Source organism: Erythrolamprus reginae, chromosome 4 (assembly GCF_031021105.1).
Source record: "Erythrolamprus reginae isolate rEryReg1 chromosome 4, rEryReg1.hap1, whole genome shotgun sequence".
Taxonomy (NCBI): Eukaryota; Metazoa; Chordata; class Lepidosauria; order Squamata; family Dipsadidae; genus Erythrolamprus; species Erythrolamprus reginae.
Window position 1 is genome coordinate 45,200,326 of NC_091953.1, and position 25,503 is coordinate 45,225,828.

The following is a 25,503-nucleotide window of genomic DNA, read 5'->3' on the forward strand; positions in this document are numbered from 1 at the left end:
CTATACACAATTTCAAATGTATTAATGTAAACTACTTTTTAATTTTATTAAATATATATAATACAACTTTGTCATTTTTTGCAATAAAATTTACTGTAATTATGTTATTATATTACAATTAGTGTTGGGCGAACCGAACTTGCATAGTTCGGGTCCATGCCGAACATTGATTGCAGTGTTCAGCATACCAAACCCGAACCAGAACTTTTTAAAAAGTCCATGTTTAGGTTCGGCGTCCGCTCGAACACTGGGACGGGCGGGAGAGGGAGGCAGGGAGGGCTCTGACTCAGCCAAGCTGGCTGAGGAATTCTGGTAGTTGAAGTCCACAAGTCTTAAAAGTTGCCACGGTTGGACTAAATAAATAAGGAAGTTAAGGCTCCTTCTCCTCCTCTTCTCAGAAGTTGACAGCGGGCGGCGGCGTGGAGGCTGGGGGGGGAGGTGTCAGGCTCCATCAAACGGGTGATGGCCAGGAGTTGGGGCTTCCACCTTCCTTGAAAGTTTTTGGGGGTGGCGGCAGGCAGAGGGGTTTCCCCCTCCCACTCTGGACAAAAGCTCAATCTGAGTCAGAGCCTTCCCCGCCACTCCCTCCCACCCACCATCCGCTTGAAGCTGCCGGCTGGAATCCTGAATAGCCAGCCGGCAGAAACTGCCTCCTGAGCCCTCTTGCCCAGTGAGAGGTGAAGCGCTGGGGGGGGGCGTGGGTGAGGTCCAGGGCGGGCTTCTTGCTACTCAGGCTGCGGGCCAGCTCCAGCTGCCGCTTTTCTCCCCTTCCAGGTCCCCCAGCAGCGGCTGGAAGCGCAGCTTCTTCCCGCGGGCCATGTTGGTCTGGGCTACGGCTGGCTCCTTAGGCAGCCGAAGCTGGAAGCGACCCCGGGAGGTGGTGGAGATGCGAGCCAGGACGGCAACGTGGCTCATCTCGGCCCGGTCTTGGTGGCCCGTCGGGTGGAGGTCAGCGGCCAGTCGGCCCGCTGGGCGTGTGCCAGGTTCCTCAAGCAGTTGCACTTGTTGCGCTCCACCCATTCGCGCTTCTCATGGCGCCGCTTGGCGAACTGTTTCTCCATGGGGTCGGCCAAGTCGGGCACTTCCAAGACCCAGTTGTGGGAGGGGTTGCCGCCGGCTCAGCAACAACCCCAGCACCACTTCCACTCCTGCTTGCCGCCCACGAGGGGATTCCGGGGGTGGGGCTTTGACGTCACGGAGACTCCTTCCTGGCCCGTGGCTTTCTTTCCTCCTCAACTCCCACGATTCGGCCCCGGACAGGAAGGAGTCTCCGTGATGTCAAAGCTCCACCCCCGGAATCCCCTCATAGGCGGCAACAAATGGGATTTCCCTCCTCCTTTTGCTTGCAGTGCCATTCCCGAGGCGGGGAAATTTTGGGCTCGGAGGCGCGGCTCTCCCCCACTGTTGCGCCCATTGCCCAGGGCAGCCCGCGGCCGCCTGTCTCCTTTTATTTCTTACGGAAAAGGTGCAGCTGCGGCGGCGTAACAAAAGGAGACAGGCGGCCGCGGGCTGCTTTGGCGGAAGACGGAAGGGCGGGGCCAGAGGTGTTCGGGTTCAGGCTCAGGTTCGTCGAACTTACCCGAACTCCGCCGCCAAGTTCGTCCCAACCTGCCGAACCCGAACATTGTTGTGTTCGCCCAACACTAATCACAATCCATCTTTAGGGAGAATATATCTCCATTTAAACTTTTATATCATACCTGCATGTCCACATGCCTGCTTTCTGTACAAAGTCACATAATCAATTTTCTCTCACTTTTTCATTCTATAACATTTGCACTAGTAGCTACTTATGTTTTTACCCTGATGAATGGCTTTTACTGCTCTCTCCATTTCTTTTGCTGCAAATGAATAGTGCAAAGCATGTAATATCTGTGTGCCAGCTTTAAAACACAAGCCTAAAACATTTATTTATTTATTTATTTATTTATTTAATTGGATTTGTATGCCGCCCCTCTCCGAGGACTTGGGACGGTTCACAGCATATACAGAAAAACAAGAATAATAGCAATCCAATTAACACATTAAAAAACAGTCTTTAAAATTCTAATTAAAATATCAGTAATATCATTCATTCAACAATCAAACTAAAGCATTCATTGGTCAGGGGGAAAGATCTAAGGAACCCCAGGCCTGGAGGCAAAGATGAGTTTTTAAACTCTTCCAGAAGGCGAGGAGGGTGGGGGCAGTGCGAATCTCTAGAGGGAGCTGATTCCAGAGGGCTGCGACCCCCACAGAGAAGGCTCTTCCCCTGGGTCCCGCCAGCCGACATTGTTTGGTCGATGGGACCCTAAGGAGACCAACTCTGTGGGACCTCACCGGTCGCTGGGATTCATGTGGCAGAAGGCGGTCTCAGAGATAATCTGATCCTATGCCATGTAGGGCTTTATAGCTCATAACCAACACTTTGAATTGTGTCTGGAAATAGATTGGTAGCCAATGCCTTGTTTAATATAAATATTGTCAAATGGGAATGATCTTCCAAGACTACCTGGGTCCAAATATTTAATTAGCAAATTCAACATTATCTGTCACTGTAGACAGAATTATATGCTTTTAATTTTAAACATTAAAACGTTTGAAGCAGCCAAATTTCAGCCAACTCACATGACATTATCCTTAGTGTGTCAAAGTTTTGGAGTTTTCAGACTTCAGGTAGCAGGAGAAGAAATAAACCCATGGTCTTGTAAGAGAACAAACCTGCATTCTGTGGCTACTATGTATCAAAGAATAGGTGGCAGCAGACATTTTGGTTTCTTTTTTATACTACTACCACTTCTACTACTACTACTACTACTACTACTACTAATAATAATAATAATAATGATAATGATAATAATAATAATAATAATAATTATTATTATTATTAATTAGACTTGTATGCCGCCCCCCTCCGAAGACTTTTTTGACATCTTTCTCACATTCTATCATGGATGTCTTGCTAGATGTTATATCACTATCTGGCAGCAGCCTTGATTTTATCTCATCTGTGTTTGTGAAGATTTGGTGGAAAACTAAGACTGGACTGATTGATCTTCAGAGCTTGATGCTGGTGGGGTGTTTTTCTGAGGAAATTGTTATTCTTCCACTTTTGGGGTGAAAGATGAGATGCTTGACTAATTTGCAGGGCAGTGTTTTCCTCTAGCCTGCCAGATGAGTAGAAGGGATTGGAGGAGTGGGAAGGGGGGGGGGGGAGAGCATAATATTGAAGAATAAGTAGTGAAGACTGGCCAGTGTTCGTCAAAAGCATTCAAGTCCTAGGGCTAGACATGGGACCTTATAATTGGGGGAGGGGAAGATGAAACCTGAAAGTGATGAGTTCTGTAAAAGGAGCAAGAGGTTATCATGACGTTGATGCCATAGAAAGCTATGGCAGGTGTCAATCCTTCCTGATAGTTCAGACAGGAAACATGTCTAAATGAACTAATTCTATTTTATTGTAAGGTTAAATTAACGTAAACGTGCAAGTCTGAAGTTACAAATTTCCTGCCTATCACTCTCAACTGTCTGACCAATTAGGACAAGTCCTAAATTTCTTCTTGTGACCATTAATCCACTGGGGGCTTTTGACTGTTTAATCCCAGATAAGTTTATTTCCCATCCCCTCAGGCCATTTATACATTCCATTACACAGTAAGAGATAAGAGATGGGACATTATCAGTAAGGCAGCCTCTGGGTTTAGTACTGATGCCACATTCCATACTCTTAAGGCCTAAATAGGGTTTCGGTAGCTTTGAATACAGCCAGAGGGGTCTGTAATAAAGCCTTTTTATGTAAACATGGATGAAACGGCCAATCTGGAATGTATGACAAAGATCACTTGGTGATGTGTTTGTAGAAATTAGTCAAGGCTCCGGAGCAGAGGTGATGGTGTGGACAGTAGTCCATGAGCTCTGGAAGCTTCCAGGATGTGCTGCTTTGTAGATAAGCAGATCTGAAGCCATGTTTGCAAGGTTGGGCTGTGGGAATCATATAAGCCCACTGCTTGTATTTCCACCTGCCTGCTGCTTGATTTTATAGCCAAATTGTGTTTGGGTTCTCTAGGATTATGGTACTAGAGAACATTCAATCTGTCTTTACCTGGCCCACAGCTAGAAACAGCTCAGAAATTCATGATCAACATGACCCTGACCTAGATTACTGATCATCTAATGCATACTGAGGTTATATTACATCTGATTTTTATCTCAAGGCAGCAGCACATAACTTGAAGTTCAAGATGCTGCTACCTGTTCTTCCTTGCAGACAGATCTATCAACTTTGGGAGTTTTTTCTGGATGTCCCTATCCCTGCAATAAGGAAAAGGGACCTTTTTCATTTGATTCACTCCAGGCACCTAATAAATCAAATGGGATTCTTGACACTGGTGCATAGTTCACAGTTGCTTCTGGAGGGACTGGAGTATCACTCGCCTGCCTACCTGCACTCTGGATCCTCCCCTCCCTGGCAGCCCCAGCAGTTTATGTGGCTTGGCTGTCCCCGCACCCTTCCTATTTGGTTTGTAAAATGGGACAGGAGCGTGTACTTCTGGAAGCAGCAGCGGTAGCAAAGGCTGATAAGAAGAGGGGCATGTAAAGGAATCCCAGGAAGAGGGCCAGGTGTGCATGAGCTGGCCGGTAGCTCTTGTCCTTCCCCCTGCAACTGCCGGTGCTTTTCTGGGGTGGCGGGGTTGTGCACAAGGAATGCTGGGAGCCAGCTTAGGCGCATTAGGCAGCATTTGCTGACTGGGTGGCCGCCCTCTACTCCTTTCGCGGCTCGGATCACCGCAGGCATAGTGGAACTCATGAGGGTTCATCGCACCGGCTGTGACTGACTTTGCACCTCCGCAATTTTTATCAAGCAAATTCTGAATGGGGCGCATGCGCAGTGTGGTGCATGTTCGAAGGTGGTGTTGTGTGCACATGGGGAAGGCGTATTGCATCATGGATACTGGCACGCGCATTTGTGATAGTGCACACTGCCATTTTTGGCACACACACAAAAAATGTTTCAGCATCACTGATCTAGGATATAGACACTTAATTTATTATTTTGGTTTATGGAGATATTAACAGACAGAGTGAATTAGTACTGCAAGTTTGTGCCAGGTCCATTTAAAAAATAATTTTGTACTTAAAAAGCATTTTATAATGACCACATGTTCACAGTATAATCTGGGCGTGTTGTGCAGCTTGGACATTAAGGGACCACTTGCAAACTACTGGTTACCCACCTCCAACTTAAAGTATTACCCTTATACACACACTCCTGTTTTATGGTTTATAAAATGTTGAAATGAAATAATTAGAAAGCATAGTTGAATGAAGTATTAATTTCTTTTACTGTTTCATATTAAAATATGTCTAATTGGCTTTAGGAACTATATTAACTTTTTTTTTGAAAAAAGGAAATACCATTTTATATTTTTTTTCAAGATTTGGTATTTCTGTATAAAGCAGTATACTGTGCAAAATTTCCATTTCTGTCATGTAGCACATTTCACAACTGGAACTAAATCAGTGGTTCTCAACCTGGGGGTTGGGACTCCTTTGGGGGTCAAAAGACCACTTCACAGGGGTCACCCAAGACCACGAGAAAAGACAAATTTCCCACGGTGTTAGGAACTAAAGCTTCTATTCGGGCACCTTGGAACATATTTTTACAATCCGACCAATCAGGCGTTTACAGTGGGGGTGTCCCTCTGATCTTCCTGCCAATCAGCTTAAAGATTTTTTGGGAGAATTGGTGCTAGACTTATGGTTGGAGGTCACCACAACACAAGGAACTGTATTAAGGGGTCGCGGCATTAGAAAGGTTGAGAACCACTGAACTAAATGTTCTGCACATTTTATTCTTCATTGACTCTGAAATCTTCCAACAGAGAAAACTGGTATTTATTTATCAGAAAATACACGTTTTCAGCAAAATTTAAAATAGCAGTTGTCGTGTTTTTATAATTTTTCTGGATAATAGTTGCATAATTCCTTTTATGCATTAGAAAAAAATGAGATCCTAAGTTTCCCCAAAACTAAACTGAAAGTTATCATCAACTTACATGGGCATATAAAATTCTAAAAATGGGAAGAAGTGTTCTGAATTTGATTATCTCATTATCCTACCATCCTTCTCTGTTTCTTTCTCTTGATGCAAACTTTGATTCCTTTGTATTTTTTATTCTGAAAGGCTTCTACTGAACACATCAATGTTTCTTTTGTACCAGGTAAAAATGGCTTTTTGGTAGTGAGCAGTAGTAGAAATGCTATTAAAATAGATCTATTCTGTATGTTATATCAAAAGAAAGTTTTTAATTATAGCATACAGCTCTATAACTGAAATAGACATACATTTTTAAAAAATACATGTAAGAATTGGTTGTTTTAAAAGGATGAGGAAATCAGAAATATGAAAGACAGTTATTCAGGGCAAAGAACAAAGAGGAGAGATAAGATGATAGTGGATAGCAAAAGCAAAAAAGGATATAAAAGTTAGTGAAGCCTAAAACTGAAAAAAATGAAAAAACATAGTGATATGATATAGATAAAATGCAAGCTATATTTTTGAGTAGATTTTATTAGAGCTGTGCAGAGACACTCTGCTCATACTGTGGATGAATTTACCAGATAGTTATGATTTTACATGGAGAAGTTTGTTCTGAAGATATTTCAGAAACAAGCCCCTAATGGCTGTAAGGATCAAAACATTTTTTTAAAAATTATTCCTGGAAACCTACTAGCAACTATTTTAATACATACTGTACAGTATCAGTATAAAGATGGATGAAGCAGTTATTACTGGAATAAAGGAAGAAGCATTTTGCACTAATGGTAAAACACCTCCAGTTTCCAACTTCTGAAAATTCTCTAGCTTCCAATTGCCCAGCCAGGAGAAATCATAAATCAGGAGGAATTTCAGAGGAAGTTATACTGTAATTGGAACATATAAAGAACAAGCAGTAACTCCATTATTCCATTAGTGTGTTTCATCCCATTAAGGTGTGCCCACAGTTCTACACATTTAGAGGCAAGATAGAATTGGGCAACTTTGCTATAACGATGCTTCATCATCCCAACCTCTTATATGATCTTTCCAAAGAGGTTCCTGTAGATATTAAAATGTAGGATATATAGAATTTCTCTGACAAAATTTCTCAATTGGAAGGGTCCATTATACCAACCTATTCTTCTCTGCCATAAGATATTTGAATCTTCTGGTCAGGATTATTTTCATTGTAAAATAATGCTTTAATCCAAAAACTTTGTATGCAATATAAAAGGAAACAGTGAATGCAGTTGAGAGATCAAAAAGGACTAGAAAGGATGCACTTCCCAGATCTAGGTTCCCAAATAGAGCCGGGGTGGCGCAGCAGGTAGAGTGCTGAACTGCAGGCCACTGAAGCTGACTGTAGATCTGAAGGTCAGCAGTTCAAATCTCATCATCGGCTCAAGGTTGACTCAGCCTTTCATCCTTCCGAGGTGGGTAAAATGAGGACCCGGATTGTGGGGGCAATAGGCTGGCTCTGTTAAAAAGTGCTATTGCTAACATGCTGTAAGCCACCCTGAGCCTAAGGAGAAGGGCGGCATAAAAAATTGAATGAATGAATGAATGAATGAATGAATGAATGAATGAATAAAATATGTAATCTACCAGTGATCAATTCTACTTTTTCAATACCTAGGACTGAATGCTGACTGAAAAGGATTCAATTATCTATTTCTTAAGACTCTTTAAAGATAAAACTATGCCACCTTCTCAAAAACTTTGTCCAAAAAGAATGGAAATTACTGTCAGTTGTTCAAACTACCTGGGTCTAGGGAAAGTCTCTTCAAGAGGGTATACTAATGCCAAAAGACATTACAAGAAGTCTTCAGTTTACAATTGTAATTTTATATAAGTGAATAAATCTAAGGCTTCCAAAATGTCATCAGACAAAACCTCCCCTTTTGTTTATGTATTTCACCAATTTGCGATTTTGCCTAAGTTAGGTGCAATTTGTTTATTTTAAATGTGTTTAATTATTTCCTTTAAAATTATTAGTAAATACTCTACTTATTAGCAGAAAAACAGAATATATCTAATAAATATATACATAACATATATACATAAATAAATAGTTATAAAGGAATTCATAGGCCAATGATGGCGAAACGTTTTTTCATTGGGTGCTGAAAAAGCATGGGCATGCCCATGCACAAGTGCCTACACCCCTAAATCAATGACTGGGGAGGGCGAAAAATGAACATAGATAAATAATAAAAAGCTTAGATTTTCAATAGTGCCTTTATATTTATATATAAAAATATGGAAATAATTATTGAACAAAATAAAATTATTTTCAAATTATATATTACTTTCTACAAATACCACATTTGGCATTAAAATAAAAATAATCATATAGATCTACCACTGTGATACTTCATCTAATTTTTATGATTTTATTATGCATTTTAATAACCATAGTGAAGATTGAATCTATTGCACATTACCTGTGAATCTCTAATACGACAGTACACTGTATTTCTTTTTTCCTGCCTACATCTGTCTACATACGAATATATTTTTCTCCATATAAAACATATTAAATAACCCATGAATAATCAGAAGTAAACTGATTTTTTCTGAATAAAAATGTAGAGGATGTTTTAGGGAATATAAAGTGAATGATCCAAAAAGTCAGAGCCATAAGAGTCAGCATAAACTGGAGTACACTGCAGAAAAGAAAAAAGATGACATGAAAAAATGTTTAAATTAAATAAGGAAAGACATGGAAAACAAATGTTAAGAACTGTCATTAAAAAAGAAGCTTGCAGAAGACAACAACTATCTTAACAGTGAGTTAAAGGGTGATCGATGAAAGAGCAAGGAACTAATTGTCACTACAGTGATCCCTCGATTAGCACGGTCTCGATTAGTGCGAAACGCTACAACACGGTTTTTCAAAAAATATTAATTAAAAAATACTCCACGGTTTTTTTGCTATACCACGGTTTTTCCCACCCGATGACGTCATACGTCATCACCAAGAGTCACTTCTCTGTCTCTTTCTCTTTCTTTCCTGTCATTCTCTGCTTCAATCATTTTCTCATTTCTCTTTTTTTCTCCCCTTTTTTCTATCATTTCTCTCTCTCTTTCTTCCTCTCTCACACTCTCTTCCTCCCTCTCTCATCTCTTTCTTTCCTTCTCTCTCTTTCCTTCTCTCTCCCCCCCTCCACTTGCCCACGAGAAGAAAAAAAGCAACCTCTGCCGGGCAGCTCCCCTTGTGCCCCCGCTTTGTGCCTGCCTTTTGTCCCTCTCTTTTGGGGATTTTTTTTTCTTTTCTGTCTGAGTGCGTCTGTGTGAGCGCGAGAGAGGGAGTGCGTGTATGTGTGTGTGTGTCTGTTGCGGCTTGGGCTGGTCGGCCTCGGAGGCGGGAGAAGGCGAAGAGGTAGCAAGCGGGGAACCCGGCGGGGTGGATGGCGGCGGCGGCGTGTGTGTGTGTGGTGGCCGCCTTCAGCTTGGGGTCGCCGCCGGCGTGCTCGAAGGACGCGCCGCCGCCCGCCTTGGAGCCCTCGAAAGCCTCGTCGTCTTCTGTGCTCTGCTCGCCGCTGCTCTCCAAGCGGGGCGCAGCGGCTGGGAGCGTGCGCTTTTTCTCCCCTGCGTGGATCCTGGCTAGCCGTCGCGCCTCTCTTGAAGATGGGGAGCCTGGCGACGCGCTGTTTTCCCCCACCGAGGACAATCGGGGTAAACTCTTTTGGTTGGGAACCAACCGGCCCGGTGCTCTTTTGGCTCTCTTGGGGTTTCCCCTTTGCCTGGGCAGCAGGAAGACAGCAGGAAGACAGCTGATCTGCTCCGCAGCGCGGCAGCAGCGAGGAGCCGAAGATGGGGTTTCCCCTTTGCCTGGGCAACGGGGAAACTCCATCTTCGGCTCCTTGCTGCTTCCGCGCTGCGGAGCAGATCAGCTGTTGGGCGGCCAAAGGAACCTTCCCTGGGTCTTCCCCGCTGCCCACACGCAAACTCCACCATCTGCGCATGTGCGGCCAAGGAAAAAAAGGGCGCGCATGCGCAGATGGTGTTTTTACTTCCGCACCACTATAACACGGAAAATCGATTAGCGCGGGAGGTCTTGGAACGTAACCCCCGCGCTAATCGAGGGATCACTGTATACTCCTTCTGAAATACCCATGGGATTATTTTATGCTATGTCATAGAAGACACTGTCAGTCTTATGTGGCAGACTGGCATTCTATTCTGTACACTGTCATTTCATCCTCAACACTTCGATCACAATATCAGTGTATTTCAAATGTCATTTCATCAACGTACACCATCATTTTTATTTTTCATTCTAGTCATGCTATCCTTTCACCTATTGTTCTTTCTAAAGATATACCTGTGATACTTCTATATGTCATTGTTCTATTATGCGATAACATTTTGTGAAAATTCTAGCCTAGCTAGCATTATTTCTCATTCACCCTTGCCTTTTATCTTTCCATTCCAAGCTTAACCATGTATTTGATTTCTAGTCAAACTGCCCATCCACTTTTTATATTATTTCAGTTGCCCATTAACTCATTGAACACATTCCGAAAACTGAGATGAAATCAGCATAATGAACAAATGTTAGCAATAAAAGTGAAATACGGTTAGTCTTCACCTTACAACCCCAATTCAGCCCAAAATTACTGTTGTTAAGTGAGTTTTGCCCCATTTTATGATCTTGCTTTCCATAGCTGTTAACTGAATTACATCAATTGATAAGTTAGTAACCTGGCTGTTAAGTGAATCTCACTTCCCCATTGATTTGCTTATCTGAAGATCACAAAAGTTGACCACATTAACTTGGGACATCATAAGCAAATCATAAGTATGAACCAGTTGTTAAACATCTGAATTTTGATCACATGATCATGGAGATGTATTATAACCCAGATTTGGCATGTAAGCAACACACGCAATAAGAAGCTTGACAACTTTTATTCAACTACCATCCCCCACAGGGCCTTAGGGACTGCACCCTTTCCCTCCATCAGCCTTGGTTCCATCTCCTACTCGGATCTGGGCTCTGACAGGACCATGACATGATGCTACAAAGATCATAATTGTGAAAAACAGTCATAACTCACTTTTTTTGGTCTCATTGTAATTTTAAACAATCACTAAATGAACTGTTGTAAATTGACGACTACCTGTATCAACTTATTACTGCAGGAACAGATGCTTTATGCAGCACTGTGGACTATTTCAGAAAGATACTGGCAACTAGAACATCACAATTGCTTAATTTTCAATAGACAGTATACTAAACTAGTGTGGTTAGTGATTAAGGTGCTAGACTTACTTTTCTTTCCTTAGCCAATTCAATGGGACTTACTACGTGCGTACAGTACTAATTTGACTGCCAAAATAGTGAAAGAGAGCTGGCCAAACACACCATTTTCGAGGGCACCAAGGCTGGCACTAAGTACACCACCTCCAAGTAAATGAGCTTGAGACAAAAAGTCTCCTTTGCCAGACCCAAAAGCTCTTTTAAGAGCCACCAATAACAAAATAAAAAGTTTTTTTTAAAGTAAATATCCATTCCAATCCAAGTCATTCTGGGCTTGGTCCCTCCCCACCCCTTGAATCTTCATAGATTAAGAGACTGATACTAACTCTCCACATTTGCTATCTCTTCCATACTATTGCCCTTTGGCTGTCCTGTACCTTACCTTATAGAGTGCAAGCAGTCTCAGAACTGTGCAAAACCTGGAAAGCTGTAGCCACCTCAATCCAATCTGGTCACTCTCCCCATACAGAACCCCCATCAGGCTGTTGCCCCAGCTTACCTTTTTTGTCTTCTTGTTTCTGCTGCTGCTGAGATTTGCCCAGCATAATTTATTTAATTACTTGGGCACATAGGCCTGGCTTCATATGATGAAAAGTGTGAATGCACATTGCTCCTGGATTGTTTGGGGCTGACTATGCTTGTGAAAGAAAAAAAAAAGGGGGGGGGACAACAACCCCAGACAAAACAACTTAAAGGGGTTTCCCCTTTTTTCGCCATGTAAAGCCAGACCCAAATGGGCCAGGAACACAGCACAAACAGGGGATTGATACCCTACAAATCCTTTAAGCTACTTTGTGCCTTTTTCTTTCTCCCAGCCTCATAAGGACCATCAGGTAGGCTGAACCTGCTGTAATGGAATGTCTGAATGACCTTAAGAACAATGGGAAAGTGAGGCTTCCTAGGAAACATCTCTTTCCCTCTTTCTTGAGATCATTTATATATTTCATTAAACCAGCCTTCTCGGCAGCCGAAGCGAAAAAATAGAAGCAAAAATGAGCTGGGCAGCAGGGCACATAAAAGTAATAAATAATAAGATAGGTGGGTGGAAAGAATTTCAGCACACTTATGCTTATAAGTGTGAGAAGGGTTTTAAACACCTGAATTTGGATTGTGTGATAGCGGGGGCAATGCAACAAATGTAACTTAGGATATGTTTTTTAAGTCACTTCATTCAGTGCAATTTTAATGTCAAAAGTTGCTGAACAAATGTCATAAATCGAGAACTACCTATAGTCTACCTACATTACATCCATAAGTAAGATGAACACCACAAGAAACAACAAAATCATACATCTGTTCACACATCAAGAATCAATAAAGTCACCATTCAATAAATTACTACAAAAGAAATAACATAATCTTCTAACATAGTGGTCCCCAACCTTTTTTTGGCCATGCCCCACCTAAGCATCTCTAAAATCCTGAGGCCTCCCCCCCCCCCCCCACACACATATAATACTCATTCAAAAAGTGAACTAATCACACTGAGGAAGCTCAAAAGGCCATTAACTAGGTTTAAACAAGGTTCCAATTGCCCCCCATTAAAAATGAAATAGCCCGCCTGTGGGGTGTGGTCCCCACATTGGGAACCAGGGTTCTAACGTATCCACTCCATGTCTTGTTGAAATAATCATTTTTTTATATTCTTCATAAGTTCCAAAACATGTACAGATCTTCAGAAAAACGCAGCCTAAAGGAGACAGCAATTGAGAAAGCCCACCTCAGTAATCCCTGATGATCTCCCCTAAGAGATCTATTGCAGTTGTTGTTCTTATATCCTTCAGATGCCAAGAATAATGCCAAAGATATCTATTAAATACTGGACAGTATTCAGAACATACGTTTAATAACATTTCTAACAGAAATACAAAATAACTTGTAATTAGCGTGCTTAACATTGGAATAGCTGACCACAACAAAACACACATGACATCACTCCCTTATACTGTATGTGTATTTACATCACTCCCTTATGCATTTACATTAAATACAAAACATACATGACATCATTCCCTTATGTATGTATTTACATCACTCCCTTATGTATTTACATTAAATACAAGAATACAAGTATTTAAGAGAGGGGTTTCTATGATACATAATTCTGTGTTAATTTTGGTATATGTACTGTAATTACTTTTTGCTTGTCCTCCATTAACCATGGCAACTGGGATCGGAAACAGCTTCCCCACTGACTTTGTGTGAAGCTGGCAGAGAAGATTGCAATGGCAATCACATGACTATATTGCAACTGGTTCTGACAAAGGCAAAACTAAAGTGCTTGGATTTATAAACCATTTTTTCTTAATAAATTCAAATAAGCATCTAACAATCTATGATTTAAAATGATTATCAATTATATGTTTTGTTTTCAAAATATGAGATAATGTTTTTATCTCTAGAGTTAATATATTTACAATCACAACAGTGATAAAACTGAATCTATAAAGGAAATTATTCCCAGATAAATCATTTTCCTATAAGATTTTTCCATTATACCTGCTTATATAGAATAATAAATCAAACCAACAGGACCTCATCCTCTGATCACTGATGATACCAATTTGACATTTTAAAAAGTGGTGGAGCATTTGCTTTAAACTTACAATAGTCATAATGCAAACATATATTTGTGCCCAATCAGGTGCACATTGCTGCTATAAATAGGGGTAACTGAATTTTGATTACAACTTACACAGTCCCCTGATGCTTCCACTTAATATTATTTCTAAGACTAAGGAACATAAGGTCAATTATACTGATCTCATGATATTTTAAATAAAATGTACAAAAAAATATGTGTGTGTATAATTTAGCCTCATGTCTTAATTATTATTTTTAAAGAATCAAACAGATTCTGTGAAATATCCTGCCAGATATTTTTCTGCACAGATTGAAGAAAATACTCACTACATCAATCAAGTATAGCAATATTGCATTTATAAAGCTATCTTAACAAAACTGTGTTTTACTGGGCATTGTGTTTTACAAAATATATTGTATTTGTTCTAAAAAGAACAAGAATGTTTCAAAATTTACCTATATCAAACCATAACAAACTCAAGATTCCTTTCCTTGCATTTACTGCCCATTTCTCTTGATATTTTTTACTTGTTATTTAAAAGTTTTGAAAAAAGACATTAGCAATTAAATATGACAGTACCGATCAGCTTTTTCAAGATTAATATTCTGATTTACATCATCTTAACTATTGCACATTATTTGTAATTCAGATTAAAACTATTACCAATTCTATCTCTGTATTTAACAATTTTGTATTTAATCTGTTGAGCTGAGTTGTTAGCTTATTTCACACTCCAAAAATGTGAATGACAAACTGTTCTTTTCATCATTTAAAAACATGGCTAATAAGGACAAAGAAAGACCTCACACATACTGAATTGGAAGGGGCAGCTTTAGAAAGTCCTGTTGTGGTCAGTAAATTAAAAACAAGCCCCTTATCTGAGGCAGATTTTTTTTTAAAAAAAGAGGCAAAGCTGAGAGGAGATCTGATGTTGCCCATGTCCCAGGAGGATTTTATTTTCACTACCAAGGCGGAGTGGGGGGAGCATTTGTTATTAGTAAATAAATCAAGCAGCAGAGAGCAAGGCCTAAACGCCTGCCAAAGGAGTCCGGGCCTAGCTTTCTTCCCTCCTTTCCACACACAGCCTGGGATTGATCTCAGGTCCCTTATTCGTTTGCCAAGAAAACGTAAAAAGGCAAGAGAGCGAGAAAGAAGAATCATATTGAACCACAAAAGCACATGGGGCGAATGTAAAATATAAACACGGCATTGGGCTCTGAGTGGCTGTTATTAAAGGCCTGAATTACTAAACATGAGAGGCGGGGAAAGTCGGGCGGCCATTTCAATAATATAAACCTCCCCGAATTAGACATTATTCAAATGAGAACGAGAAGGAGGAGGGGGGTTGAAGAGGAAAGAATTTTTTTTAAAAAGGAGGCGCGTTCAACCTGTCACCCCAGAACCCCGGACCTTGCCAAACAAACACATGGGAAGTGGGGAAGCATTGTTGACCGCTCCCTAAGTCTCCCGCTGCCCACAAACCAAGGAAAGACCCCCCCTTCCCCACGCTCTCTTCTCCATCTCTCTGAGGGAAGATTTGGCAGGCCAAGCCAAGTCCTGTCGGGCAGGCGGACAAAACCGACCCAGTGCATTTCCTAAACGCAGCCTTACCTCCCTCCCTCCCAAGAAAGGAGGTTGTATGCAACACCCCCACCCCCCATATGCACTTTAATGATGGAGAGCAAATCCCTGTCGAGCAGCCCGCGCGCGCCTTCCTTCGAGGTTTGTTTTTAGGCCAAAGATGCCCACCCCGAGGGCAACCCCAAACTCCCCTCAGCGTGTAGGCCTCGGCCTCTGGGGAAATTAGGCTGCCTGCAGGACAAGGGCAGCCGGCTGAAGGGAATGCACTTTTTTTTTTTTTAAATGCACTTTTCTCTGCCTTCCCCCCAAGCCAGCGCGACCTCTGAGGGGACGCGGATCCATTGGAGTGCCCCCTAAAAAACTGGATGCGGCAAGGCTGAGCGTCCTCCTGTCGGCTCTTCTCTACACGTCCCCCCTCCTCCGGCCGTTGCTGCGTCGCCCCCCACCCCTCTTGTCTGAGCCTACTATTATACAGTAGATGAATATGCAAAGCAGCTTTGGGTAGCGGCGGCAACGGTCGGCCTAGCGCTCCGAGTTTGGGCTCCAGGAGCGAGGGTGGGGGATCCTGTCCGTTGCCCCCCGTGCCCGCGCGCGCGCGTGTGTGTATGTCTATGCGTGCCTTGTGTCTCTTGTCTCTGCACGGCGGCTACCCCCCCACCAAGCTCCCTCCTGTGCCGTTAATTATAATAATTCTGAGTACTAATAAATTATGCTAAGCGAGGGAGGCGGGCGGCGGGGGGGGCGCGTGTACGAGTATGAATATGAATATGTAAAATGCAGTAATGATTACCTGCCGCCACCGCCGCCGCCGAACTCTCATCTTGACTCGCTGCTCCTCCGTCCGCCATTTTGAATATTTTAATCAAAATCGGCCGCCCGATAAACCCTCCCTTGCTTGTTTGCTCCTTGGCTGCCCCCTCCCTGCTCGCATTCCTGTTTTGCGCAGGCGCCGACTGGATGCCTCTGTCCCTCTCCCCCCCCCTTTTTTTTTTGCCTGACGCGGCCGGTGCGCATCACCGCTTCTCTCCACACACACTCCGCTCCCCCCCCACACCGCGCCGCTCCGCCACCCCCCACGCCTCCCGGCTCCGTTTGCTGGACGAAATCGAGACGCGTTGAGGGCGAGTGGGCGGAATATGGGATGGCCCCGCGGACCGAAGTAAATTCAACCATCTACAAAGCGACTTTTTCTGGCTCTTTTGCGACTGCTCAAAGCCGTAACAGACGCAGAAGCAAGCCGGTTAAGTGAACTCCGTGAAAAGTTTATTCAAACTACAAACACGCTCTGCTCTTGTTGAATCGCGGAGAGGTGCTCAACTTGTCCGTATGCACCAGCTTTAGTTTCGTATTGAGTTCTTCCTGACCTCATAGCTCCCACATTGCCTGGGAACAGAGCCCCCCCCCCCGCCAGCTGTAGGGAATTCTTCAGTTACTGCAATTTTCTTCCCACGTGCCTTATGCTACCGCTGAGTGAACATTATTTCGTGTGAAACTTGTTCTTTTTGGCCTTTGAATCTAAGCATTCCAATCCTTTCCATATTTTATTCAGACGTAATCCCTGTACATCATTTGGAAATTCATTCTCACCACTTATGATTTAAGCGTACATAAGTGCACTAGTGTGCCTTTTGTCCCCTATCCAATTGTCTTTCCTTACCTCATGTCTATTCTCTTCTATATGTATTGTGTATTGGAAAAAATAAACAAAAATAAATAAAATAAAATAATAAAATGTAGAAATTTCAGTTATATATTTCTATTACCTTTTAGTTTTCCCGATTCTTTACAAATTGCCTGCAAAATAAAACAATACCAAGCGGAAGTTTAAGAATCACAAAACTGTTGTCATAAGAATTAACAGAATATAAAGAATTACAAAATGTCCATAACCAAAAACAATGTTTGTTTATTTATTTATTTTGTCAAGTACATATCGGTAGTGTGCAAAGATATAACTGTTTACATACATGATACCAGTACGAGAGAAACATTAGGACAGAGGACAGAAGGCACACTGGTGCACTTATACATACTGCTGATCCCTGCTCTGCCTCAAGAGGTTAGGATAGTCAGAAAGTAAAGAAATGGCTGAGGAAAAATCATGGTCATAATCCCTTTGCTTCATTACTCCTTCCACCTGCCAGTAGGAAAAGAATTACCTTTAATGGCGGGGGGACTGGGGGGGGGAGGTAGATTTTGACATGATTAGACTAGTAGCTCTAACTATCTGTCAAACCATGCTTTCATTTGGGTGCACAGGTGTTTAAAATCAGGCCATCTATCCCAGAACAGGTGATAAGTACCTGAGAAGGTACATTGGATGGTGTGGGGAAAGGTTACCTGGTAAATTTCAACCTCAAAAAGCTTCAGTCTCTTGAGAAAAAAAGCATTTGAGATATTGACAAATCATATGAGGTATGAGTGAAGAGTCCCGTGGGTCTCCTTTGCATATAAGCATATGTTTACTCTTTTTTCTTTTCCTCTGGAGTTTAAAGTGTTGGAGAGTGAAGGAGTTCACTAATGGATTTAAATGTGGAGGCAAAGAACATGAGAGATTTTAGATATTGTCCTACCTAGTATATGAGAATAAGCAATTGAGGGGGTGAGGTTGACTGGGATCAGAATTATTTGTTCACTGGATTCGCCACTACAACTCAAAGTCAAATTCCACTTTGCTAATGTGCACACACATATATCAAAGAGACTACCACCCCTTTTAAATAATTATATTCCTAGGTTGTGTGGAATATGCATAATACCCAACAAACACTTAGAAAACACCAACCAGGGAGGCATTGCACCTAAGCCAGGTATTCAGTCTGTCCAGCAGCCCAACCTGAAATGCAAGACTTGCTACAGCAGTCAACAGTGGCCAATAGGAGCTGGGTAGATTCCAGACACAATATATTATCACCTGTATCATTGATGAAATGGTAAATTATAATCAATGACTTGCCTTGGGTCAAGAGAAGAAGGAAAATATTACTGGAATTTCTAAAGATGAAAGTGAGCTGTCTCCAACATGGACTATAGATGAAACAAAGGTGGCGTCATAAGGATATCTTATTGCAGTATCTTTTAGCACACAGATAAAGAGATGAGCAAACAACCTGAAAGTGTCCTTTGACAACTCGTTGTTATGCTTATCATCTAAGGGGCAAGCAACAATGGCAAAACTAGAAACAGAATTCAATCCTTATGAAATTATTTTTAGAAAAGTTCCATTGTCCACAACTCAAGAGATGAGAGAATGTAATTTCAGTGATTATGTAATATTATATAAATAAGCATCAATTGAGGTTTTTACCAAAGCCATTACTGTATTACCATTTAAGTTTACAAAAATAGACACAAGGTTTTAATGAACAACAATATAGAGGAGTGCATTTGATTTATTATTTTGTTGTGAGATTTAAAAAGTTAAAGACTTGCTTCAGTTCAGTTCAGATGGTTCCATGGAACTTTGCAGGGAATTTTTGGTAATTGTACAGAAGTAGTTTGAATTTTTTTTCCCATTTCGCAATGTTGGCTATAACCCTGTAATCTTCCATCCAACAGCCTAATCATGTCCAACTCTCTAGCACTTTTGAGAAATCAGCCAAAGTAAGCTAAAAGAGAACATTGTAAGGCTCTATCTCAGTTCCAATATAAAAATTAATAAATAAATAAAAATATAGTTTTACAATTTTATTCAATATGAACTACATTGAATAGCTGTCCAGTTTTAGGAACAGAAGAGGTAGACAATGTGCCACTCTTGCCTTCTGTGCTAACCAAAGAGGCACCAGTTTTGATTCAACTGCAAGTAACCACCCCCAAGACAAGCATAAGCCAAAATGGTTGATAAATTAAAAAAAAGCCTTAGATCAACAGAAAACTAGCCTGCAGAATTCAAATAAGCCTATTTACTTTTAGTAAGGCTGGAGATGGTGCAATAAGAACAAGTATGGAGGACAGTGATGAGATCACTTGGTAGTATCGAACAGAAGCAGAATTACAGGACTTACTCAATGAAGTAGATGCTGATGCCTCTTCTGATCCCAGAAGTGAATTTGACAATGATGGCAAGAAAAATGAAGGATAAAGACAATGAGGAAGCATTCTGTGTTTTTGACAAGGATAGTAAGTAATATTAGTGCTGCAAAACTTCGCCATCTGCTGACATATCTTGGAGAGAAGCTATTAATTAATAAAATGCTTAAAGAAGCAGATATTGATGGTGATGATTAAGAAAACTGTGAATAGTTTATACAAATGATGACAGCAGAGTGAAGACACTGCAGAGAATGTGTTAAATTAATTGTACAAATTATTTTATTTGCCTTTTTCTCTGACTATAACTTAAAGGATTTTGCCATTCTGCTAAACTCATTCCTTCATGCTTTCCCCTTTATCTGTCATCCTGTTATTTTGGAGAAATTATCAAAATAATAAGTGTTTGGGTATTATTTATTCTGGATATTTAAGCCCTTCTACACTTATAAGGTTAGATGGTGTTGGTTAAATGAGGGTTCATCTAAGTTACATTGAAATTAGTTATTTTAGGAAATGTAGCAAAATGTTGAAGTGTAATATTAACTTGGTGTGGAATATGGACAGTTGACAATATGGAACTTTAAAAGGTTTGTACTATTGCATGCTGTAGGTTATCCAGGTATTCATACATTATTTTTTCTACTCCTGGTCCTGTACCAGAAGACATTTTTATTCTCTGGTCACTAGGCTTTTAAAAACTTTTGCTCAGCCACTTATTTTAAAAAAAAAATGCTTATGGAACAACTTGTCTCAAATCCATTTTAAAATGTAATTTGTTTTTTTTAAAAAATTGAATTAAATTTAAATAATCAAATCAAGTAATTTAATAAAAAATGCTTGAAGTCATTTTCAATAACCATATTCTTTTTTAATCACATAGATAGATCTGTAGTAACACTAAAAAACAACAACAAACCACTTGCAGTGTAACAGTAAAGTTTGATTACATTATTACCACTCCCAAAATGTAATCTGTGATAGAATAATAGAATATAGAGCAGCAATCTCAAACCAGGTGTCTTCCAGGCATTGAACTTCTAGAATCCATTGCCAGTATGCCCCAAAGACTTGCTGACAAGGAAATGTGGGAATTAGTCACATATGCCTGGAGGGATCGTGTTGCAGGCGTAGTTGTACAGGCGTAATTGTAATAATGAATTAAATACAGAGATGTTAAAAATGCTGTAAACAAACAAACTTCACTTTCAAATTAGACACACCTACACTTCATTGAAATGTATTTTCTGTGATCTAAAAGGTGTTTTAGAATTCAAGAACTGAAGTATGCTAACAATCCTTCCACATATTTCAGCAGAAATAGAGGGAGGGGAGTGCGAAAGGCAAACTGATGAATAAGAGTTGAAAATTGGTGCAAAACAAGATACTGACTTATGATTGATTGACTTAAAATGTATGTAAATCTATGCTATTTATATATTTAAAGGTATGTGTGTTTTGATATATAAATGGAATTTGCAGAGAAAAAATTTAAAAAATCGAAAAAATATTTCAGCAGTAATTTGCATGCAAGTTGATTTAATTTTAAATCAATTTCTGTATCTTTAATTGTATATTGAAGTTGCATTTTTCCTATGTTAACTGCCTTGATTGTCCCTATGCCATTTGTTTGTTTTGTATTACCCATGGGGTTCAAGAAGGACAAAGTATAAACATAATAAAAACACAAGTGAAACATCCAGGAACACAAAAAATATCCAAATAAAATGACATGATCTCTGACTTGAACTCTGAGTAGGAGCAGTAGTACAGCTCCATATCCTATTAATATTTCATACCATATCCTTCCTCTGTGGCGATCAAAACCATATTGTAGCCTTACAGCAACTTTGTGAGGTCATTTAGGTTGATTGTACTTGCCCAGGGCTATTGAGAAGACTGAATCCATGGAAAGGGTTGGATCTTGTTCATCTAATATTCAGACCTAAAATGGTAGCATCTGGTCTACATTAATTGTAAATATGTGAAAGCGTTCTTAGATAAAGCTTCAGAAAAAACATGTTAGGCAAGTAGGAATTCTCTTTAGAAAGCAGCGTTTGATAAGGTTGACTTGTACAAATATAACAATACAGTGATACCTTTTCTTACAAATTTAATTGGTTCCGGGATGAGGTTCTTAAGGTGAAAAGTTTGTAAGACGAAACAATGTTTCCCATAGGAATCAATGGAAAAGCAATTAATGCGTGCAAGCCCAAAATTCATCCCTTTTGCCAGCCAAAGCACCCGTTTTTGCACTGCTGGGATTTCCCTGAGGCTCCCCTCCATGGGAAACCCCACCTCTGGACTTCTGTGTTTTTGCGATGCTGCAGGGAAATCCCAGCAGCCCAAAAACGGGTGCTTCGCTGGCAATGGAAGTCTGGAGGCAGGGCATCCCAGCAGCGGCGGTGGGTTTGTAAGGTGAAAATAGTTTGTAAGAAGAGGCAAAAAAATCTTAAACCCTGGGTTTGTATCTCGAAAAGTTTGTATGACAAGGCGTTTGCAAGACGAAGTATCACTGTATATTGAAGACAAGTGATCCCCAATATAATATAGAATTAATCCCTTGTGAATATAGGGGTATAAGAAAGTGAAGTAATGGAATATTCAGCATGATATCAAGATGATAGAATGAATGGTAGCCTTTTATACCATTAGAGAAAAATATTTGCTGGATGTAAATTGCCTCTTCTCTGGACATTTTCACATTAGACCGGATTGCATCTTTGCGACCTCTCCATAGCGGTAAATCCAGGATAGTCCCTTGGTTTACCAAGGAACTCCGGGAGATGAAATGCCAGAAGAGACATCTAGCGCAATGCCAGAGAACCAGTAATTCCAAATCTGACCAAACACTACTAAGGGCCTTTGTCAGGATTTATCTAGTGGAGATATGGCCGGCAAAATGTTTGCATTTTTCCACACTTATTGCATCCAGGGATTCGCGCCCAGGCACCCTTTTTTAGGATGATCTACTCCCTTCTTAATGTGGAGAGAGCAGAGGAGCCCTTGCAAGGTAGAGCTGAGGAATTTGTTCAGTTTCTGGCAGATAAAGTCACCCAGATTCGGAGGAACCTAGACTCTGATTGGACAATATTGATGGGCAGGTATAAGGCCTGTTGTGTGGGATGAATTTGATCCTGTGACTCCTGAGGATGTGGACAAGCCGTGAGTTCCTCCGCTTGTTTATTGGACCCCTGTCCCCCCTGGCTGGTCTTGGCCAGCAGGGAGGTGACACGAGTCTTGCTCCAGACTTTGATCAACGTCTCCTTAATGGAGGGGTCCTTCCCACAACCTCTAAATGAAGTGGTTGTGAGACTCCTTCTCAGGAAGCCTTCCCTGGATCCAGCCAAAGAGAACAACTTTCATCCAGTCTCCAACCTATCCTTTGTGGGAAAGGTTGTGGAGAAAGTGGTGGCACTCCAGCTCCTATGGTCATTGGATGAAATGGATTATCTAGAACCTTTTCAATCTGGTGTCAGGCCTGGCTACAGCACAAAAATGGCTTTGGTCACTCTGATGGATGATCACTGGTGAGCCTGAGGTAGGGATCACTCCTCTATCTTGGTGCTATTTGATCTCTCAGCTGCTTTCTATACCATTGATCATGGTATCCTTCTGCCACATCTAAAGAGTTGGGAGTGGGAGGTATGATGGTTCTCTTCCTATCACTCTGCTCAGTTGCAGTTGATATTGGTAGGTCCTTCCTGTGTGGGGTGCCTCAGAGTGCGGTCCTCTCTCCTCTTTTATTTAACATATACATGAAACCACTGACTGAGATAATCCAACAACACAGGGTAAGATATCAGCAATATGCTGATGATACCCAGTTGTATAACTCCACCCCATGTCAATTCAGTTAAACTGTGGATGTTATGTGCCAGGCTGCCCAGAGCAAAGGGAGCGTTTCTTTTCTCTGGGTGCTGGCAGAGGTTTATTCCCTCTCCAAGCGCCCAGAGAAAGGAAAATGCTTCGTTCGCTCTGGACTGCCAAAGCCCCTTAAGCGCCACCAAAAGGCTCTTCTGGCAGCCCAGAAAAGCCCGAGATGGCCGGGATTAAAGGGGGAATGGCAGGAAAATGGCCAGGCCTTCGTGTCGCTCTCAAATTTCCTTGGAAATTTTTCCGAAAGTAGAAAATTGGTCTTAAGAGGCAAAAAAATCTTGAACACCCGGTTCTTATCTAGAAAAGTTCTTAAGTAGAGGCGTTCTTAGGTAGAAGTACCACTGAAATCTAAAACCTATTAAGAAATCATTCATATCCTTAGTGGCCAGATCAAGATGCCATCAAGGTTATCAATGGTCACTCCAGACTTGCCAGCAAAGCTTCAGGGCCTTCTGGATGGCCAGTAAGGTGGGGGCAACACGGATCTCTGTGGGCAGCTGGTTCCAGAGAGCCAGAGCTGCCACAGAGAAGGCCCTCCCTTGCGGTCTCACCAGCCGACACTGTCTGGCCAACGGGACACTGAGAATAAATAAATACTAATTAAAATTAGTGACTCAATATGTTGTGCAGACCCACTACTGTGGCTGGTTCACTGAATGTTTTGGGCAAAGCAGGCTACAGCTAATTAATAAACTGTTGTTTATTTAACCATGGGGTTAGTCTACTTATTAACACAATATTTGTGCATTGTCTATGTTACGTCAGTTAATCTAAGTTTATTGGGACACTGAAGCTCTTCTGATTGATCCCATGTGACATGCAATTCATTGCCAACACACTCTGTTCTGCAGTAATACATGTAGGTATCAGTGAACTTGTGGAAGCCATATAACATGCTACAAAGTGCATCTTAGTAACCAGTTCAAAACAACTGGTGCAGATAGGGGTGGATATCCCAAGATACTGCTAATATTTAGCTTTTGCAGCAATGATTGATTATTCTTATAAGAGGCAGCCATTAAGTCCATTTAGAACATGCTGGCTGGGGAATTCTTGATTGAAGTTGAAATATCAGAAACTTACCCAGTTTTAACAATAGAGGGGAGAGAAATTACGGTAAATCAAATATTAGCTAGGAAGACTAAGCTATACAGTATTAGTAATTTATTGACCTTTTGGAGAGTATATTATCCTGGTTTCTCTACTGTAGCTCCATTTTATATTCACAACAAATTTCCTCCTTTTCTACTAACATTACTTGTCATCTGTAATGCCATATTTTTTACAGTCTTCACATTTGGTCTCCAACTTGGCAGGCTTCCTATTGCCATGGAATGTTATATCTCTGATATTCTGTTCTTGTCATTCTAAAGAGCTATAACTGCAACAACAGAAAATAATTTGCATGTATTTATATACTTCATTCTATTACTTTATATCCGCCAGAACAGTTGGATTTACTTTCTTCAGCATCATTTTTCCCATTTATTACTCATTTATTTTGTGAATATATCAACTGGCTGTTATTTATAAAAATATTGTATGGAATTGCTATTTATTTCAGAATGTTTCTCCTACTGTAACTTGTTGCTTGTATCCTTGAGATTTATATTGATACTGATTGTTTCCTGATTGCTTATTTCCTGATTGCTTCGCGCCGCCCTGTGTCGCTTTGAGAAGGGCGGCATAGAAGTCTAATTAATAAATAAATAAATTTGTACCCTATGACCATCATTAGGTGTTCTTCCTTATGATTCTTAACAAATGTATCTTGTCTTTTTATGTACACTGAGAGCATATGCACCAAAGACAAATTTCTTGTGTGTCCAATCACTTGGCCAATAAAGTATTCTATTCTATTCTATTCTATTCTTGTTCTGCCGGCTCTCTGCACAAGCCTCTAATTAAATGCAACGGTAGCAAAAACAGACACACACACTGGAGAAGTCAAGAATACTTTCTTTATCCACAGAAAAATAAAGGCAAAACTCCCTTTTTGTAGTCAAAGGGTTCGCGTTCAAAGCAGACAGACTTGAAAGCAGTGAAACAACAAAAACAAAAACAAACTCAAAGCACTTAACAAGTAGCTGTGAAGTTGTCACAGCTACTCTCCTTCAGACGTTGTCCAACTCACACGTTTAA

At 41.0% G+C, this 25,503-nt stretch overlaps 1 protein-coding gene and 1 pseudogene across 4 annotated transcripts in view; one reads left to right on the forward strand and one right to left on the reverse strand.

The window, feature by feature from the left end:
* The window catches only part of POU2F1 (POU class 2 homeobox 1), a 109,933-nt gene extending 93,312 nt beyond the window's left edge, over positions 1–16,621 (reverse strand). The window contains exon 1 of one of the 4 annotated variants that reach the window (XM_070750183.1): positions 16,241–16,621. In XM_070750183.1, coding sequence (XP_070606284.1) covers positions 16,241–16,298 — 58 coding nt within the window. In that variant the 5' untranslated portion in view covers positions 16,299–16,621. The remainder of the gene's footprint in view (positions 1–16,240) is intronic. The other 3 variants (XM_070750186.1, XM_070750184.1, XM_070750187.1) reach the window with 3 other exon arrangements.
* A 1,996-nt stretch (positions 16,622–18,617) lies between these two features.
* LOC139167127 (calmodulin-1-like) lies at positions 18,618–19,722 on the forward strand (annotated as a pseudogene).
* The last annotated feature ends 5,781 nt before the right edge of the window (positions 19,723–25,503 follow it).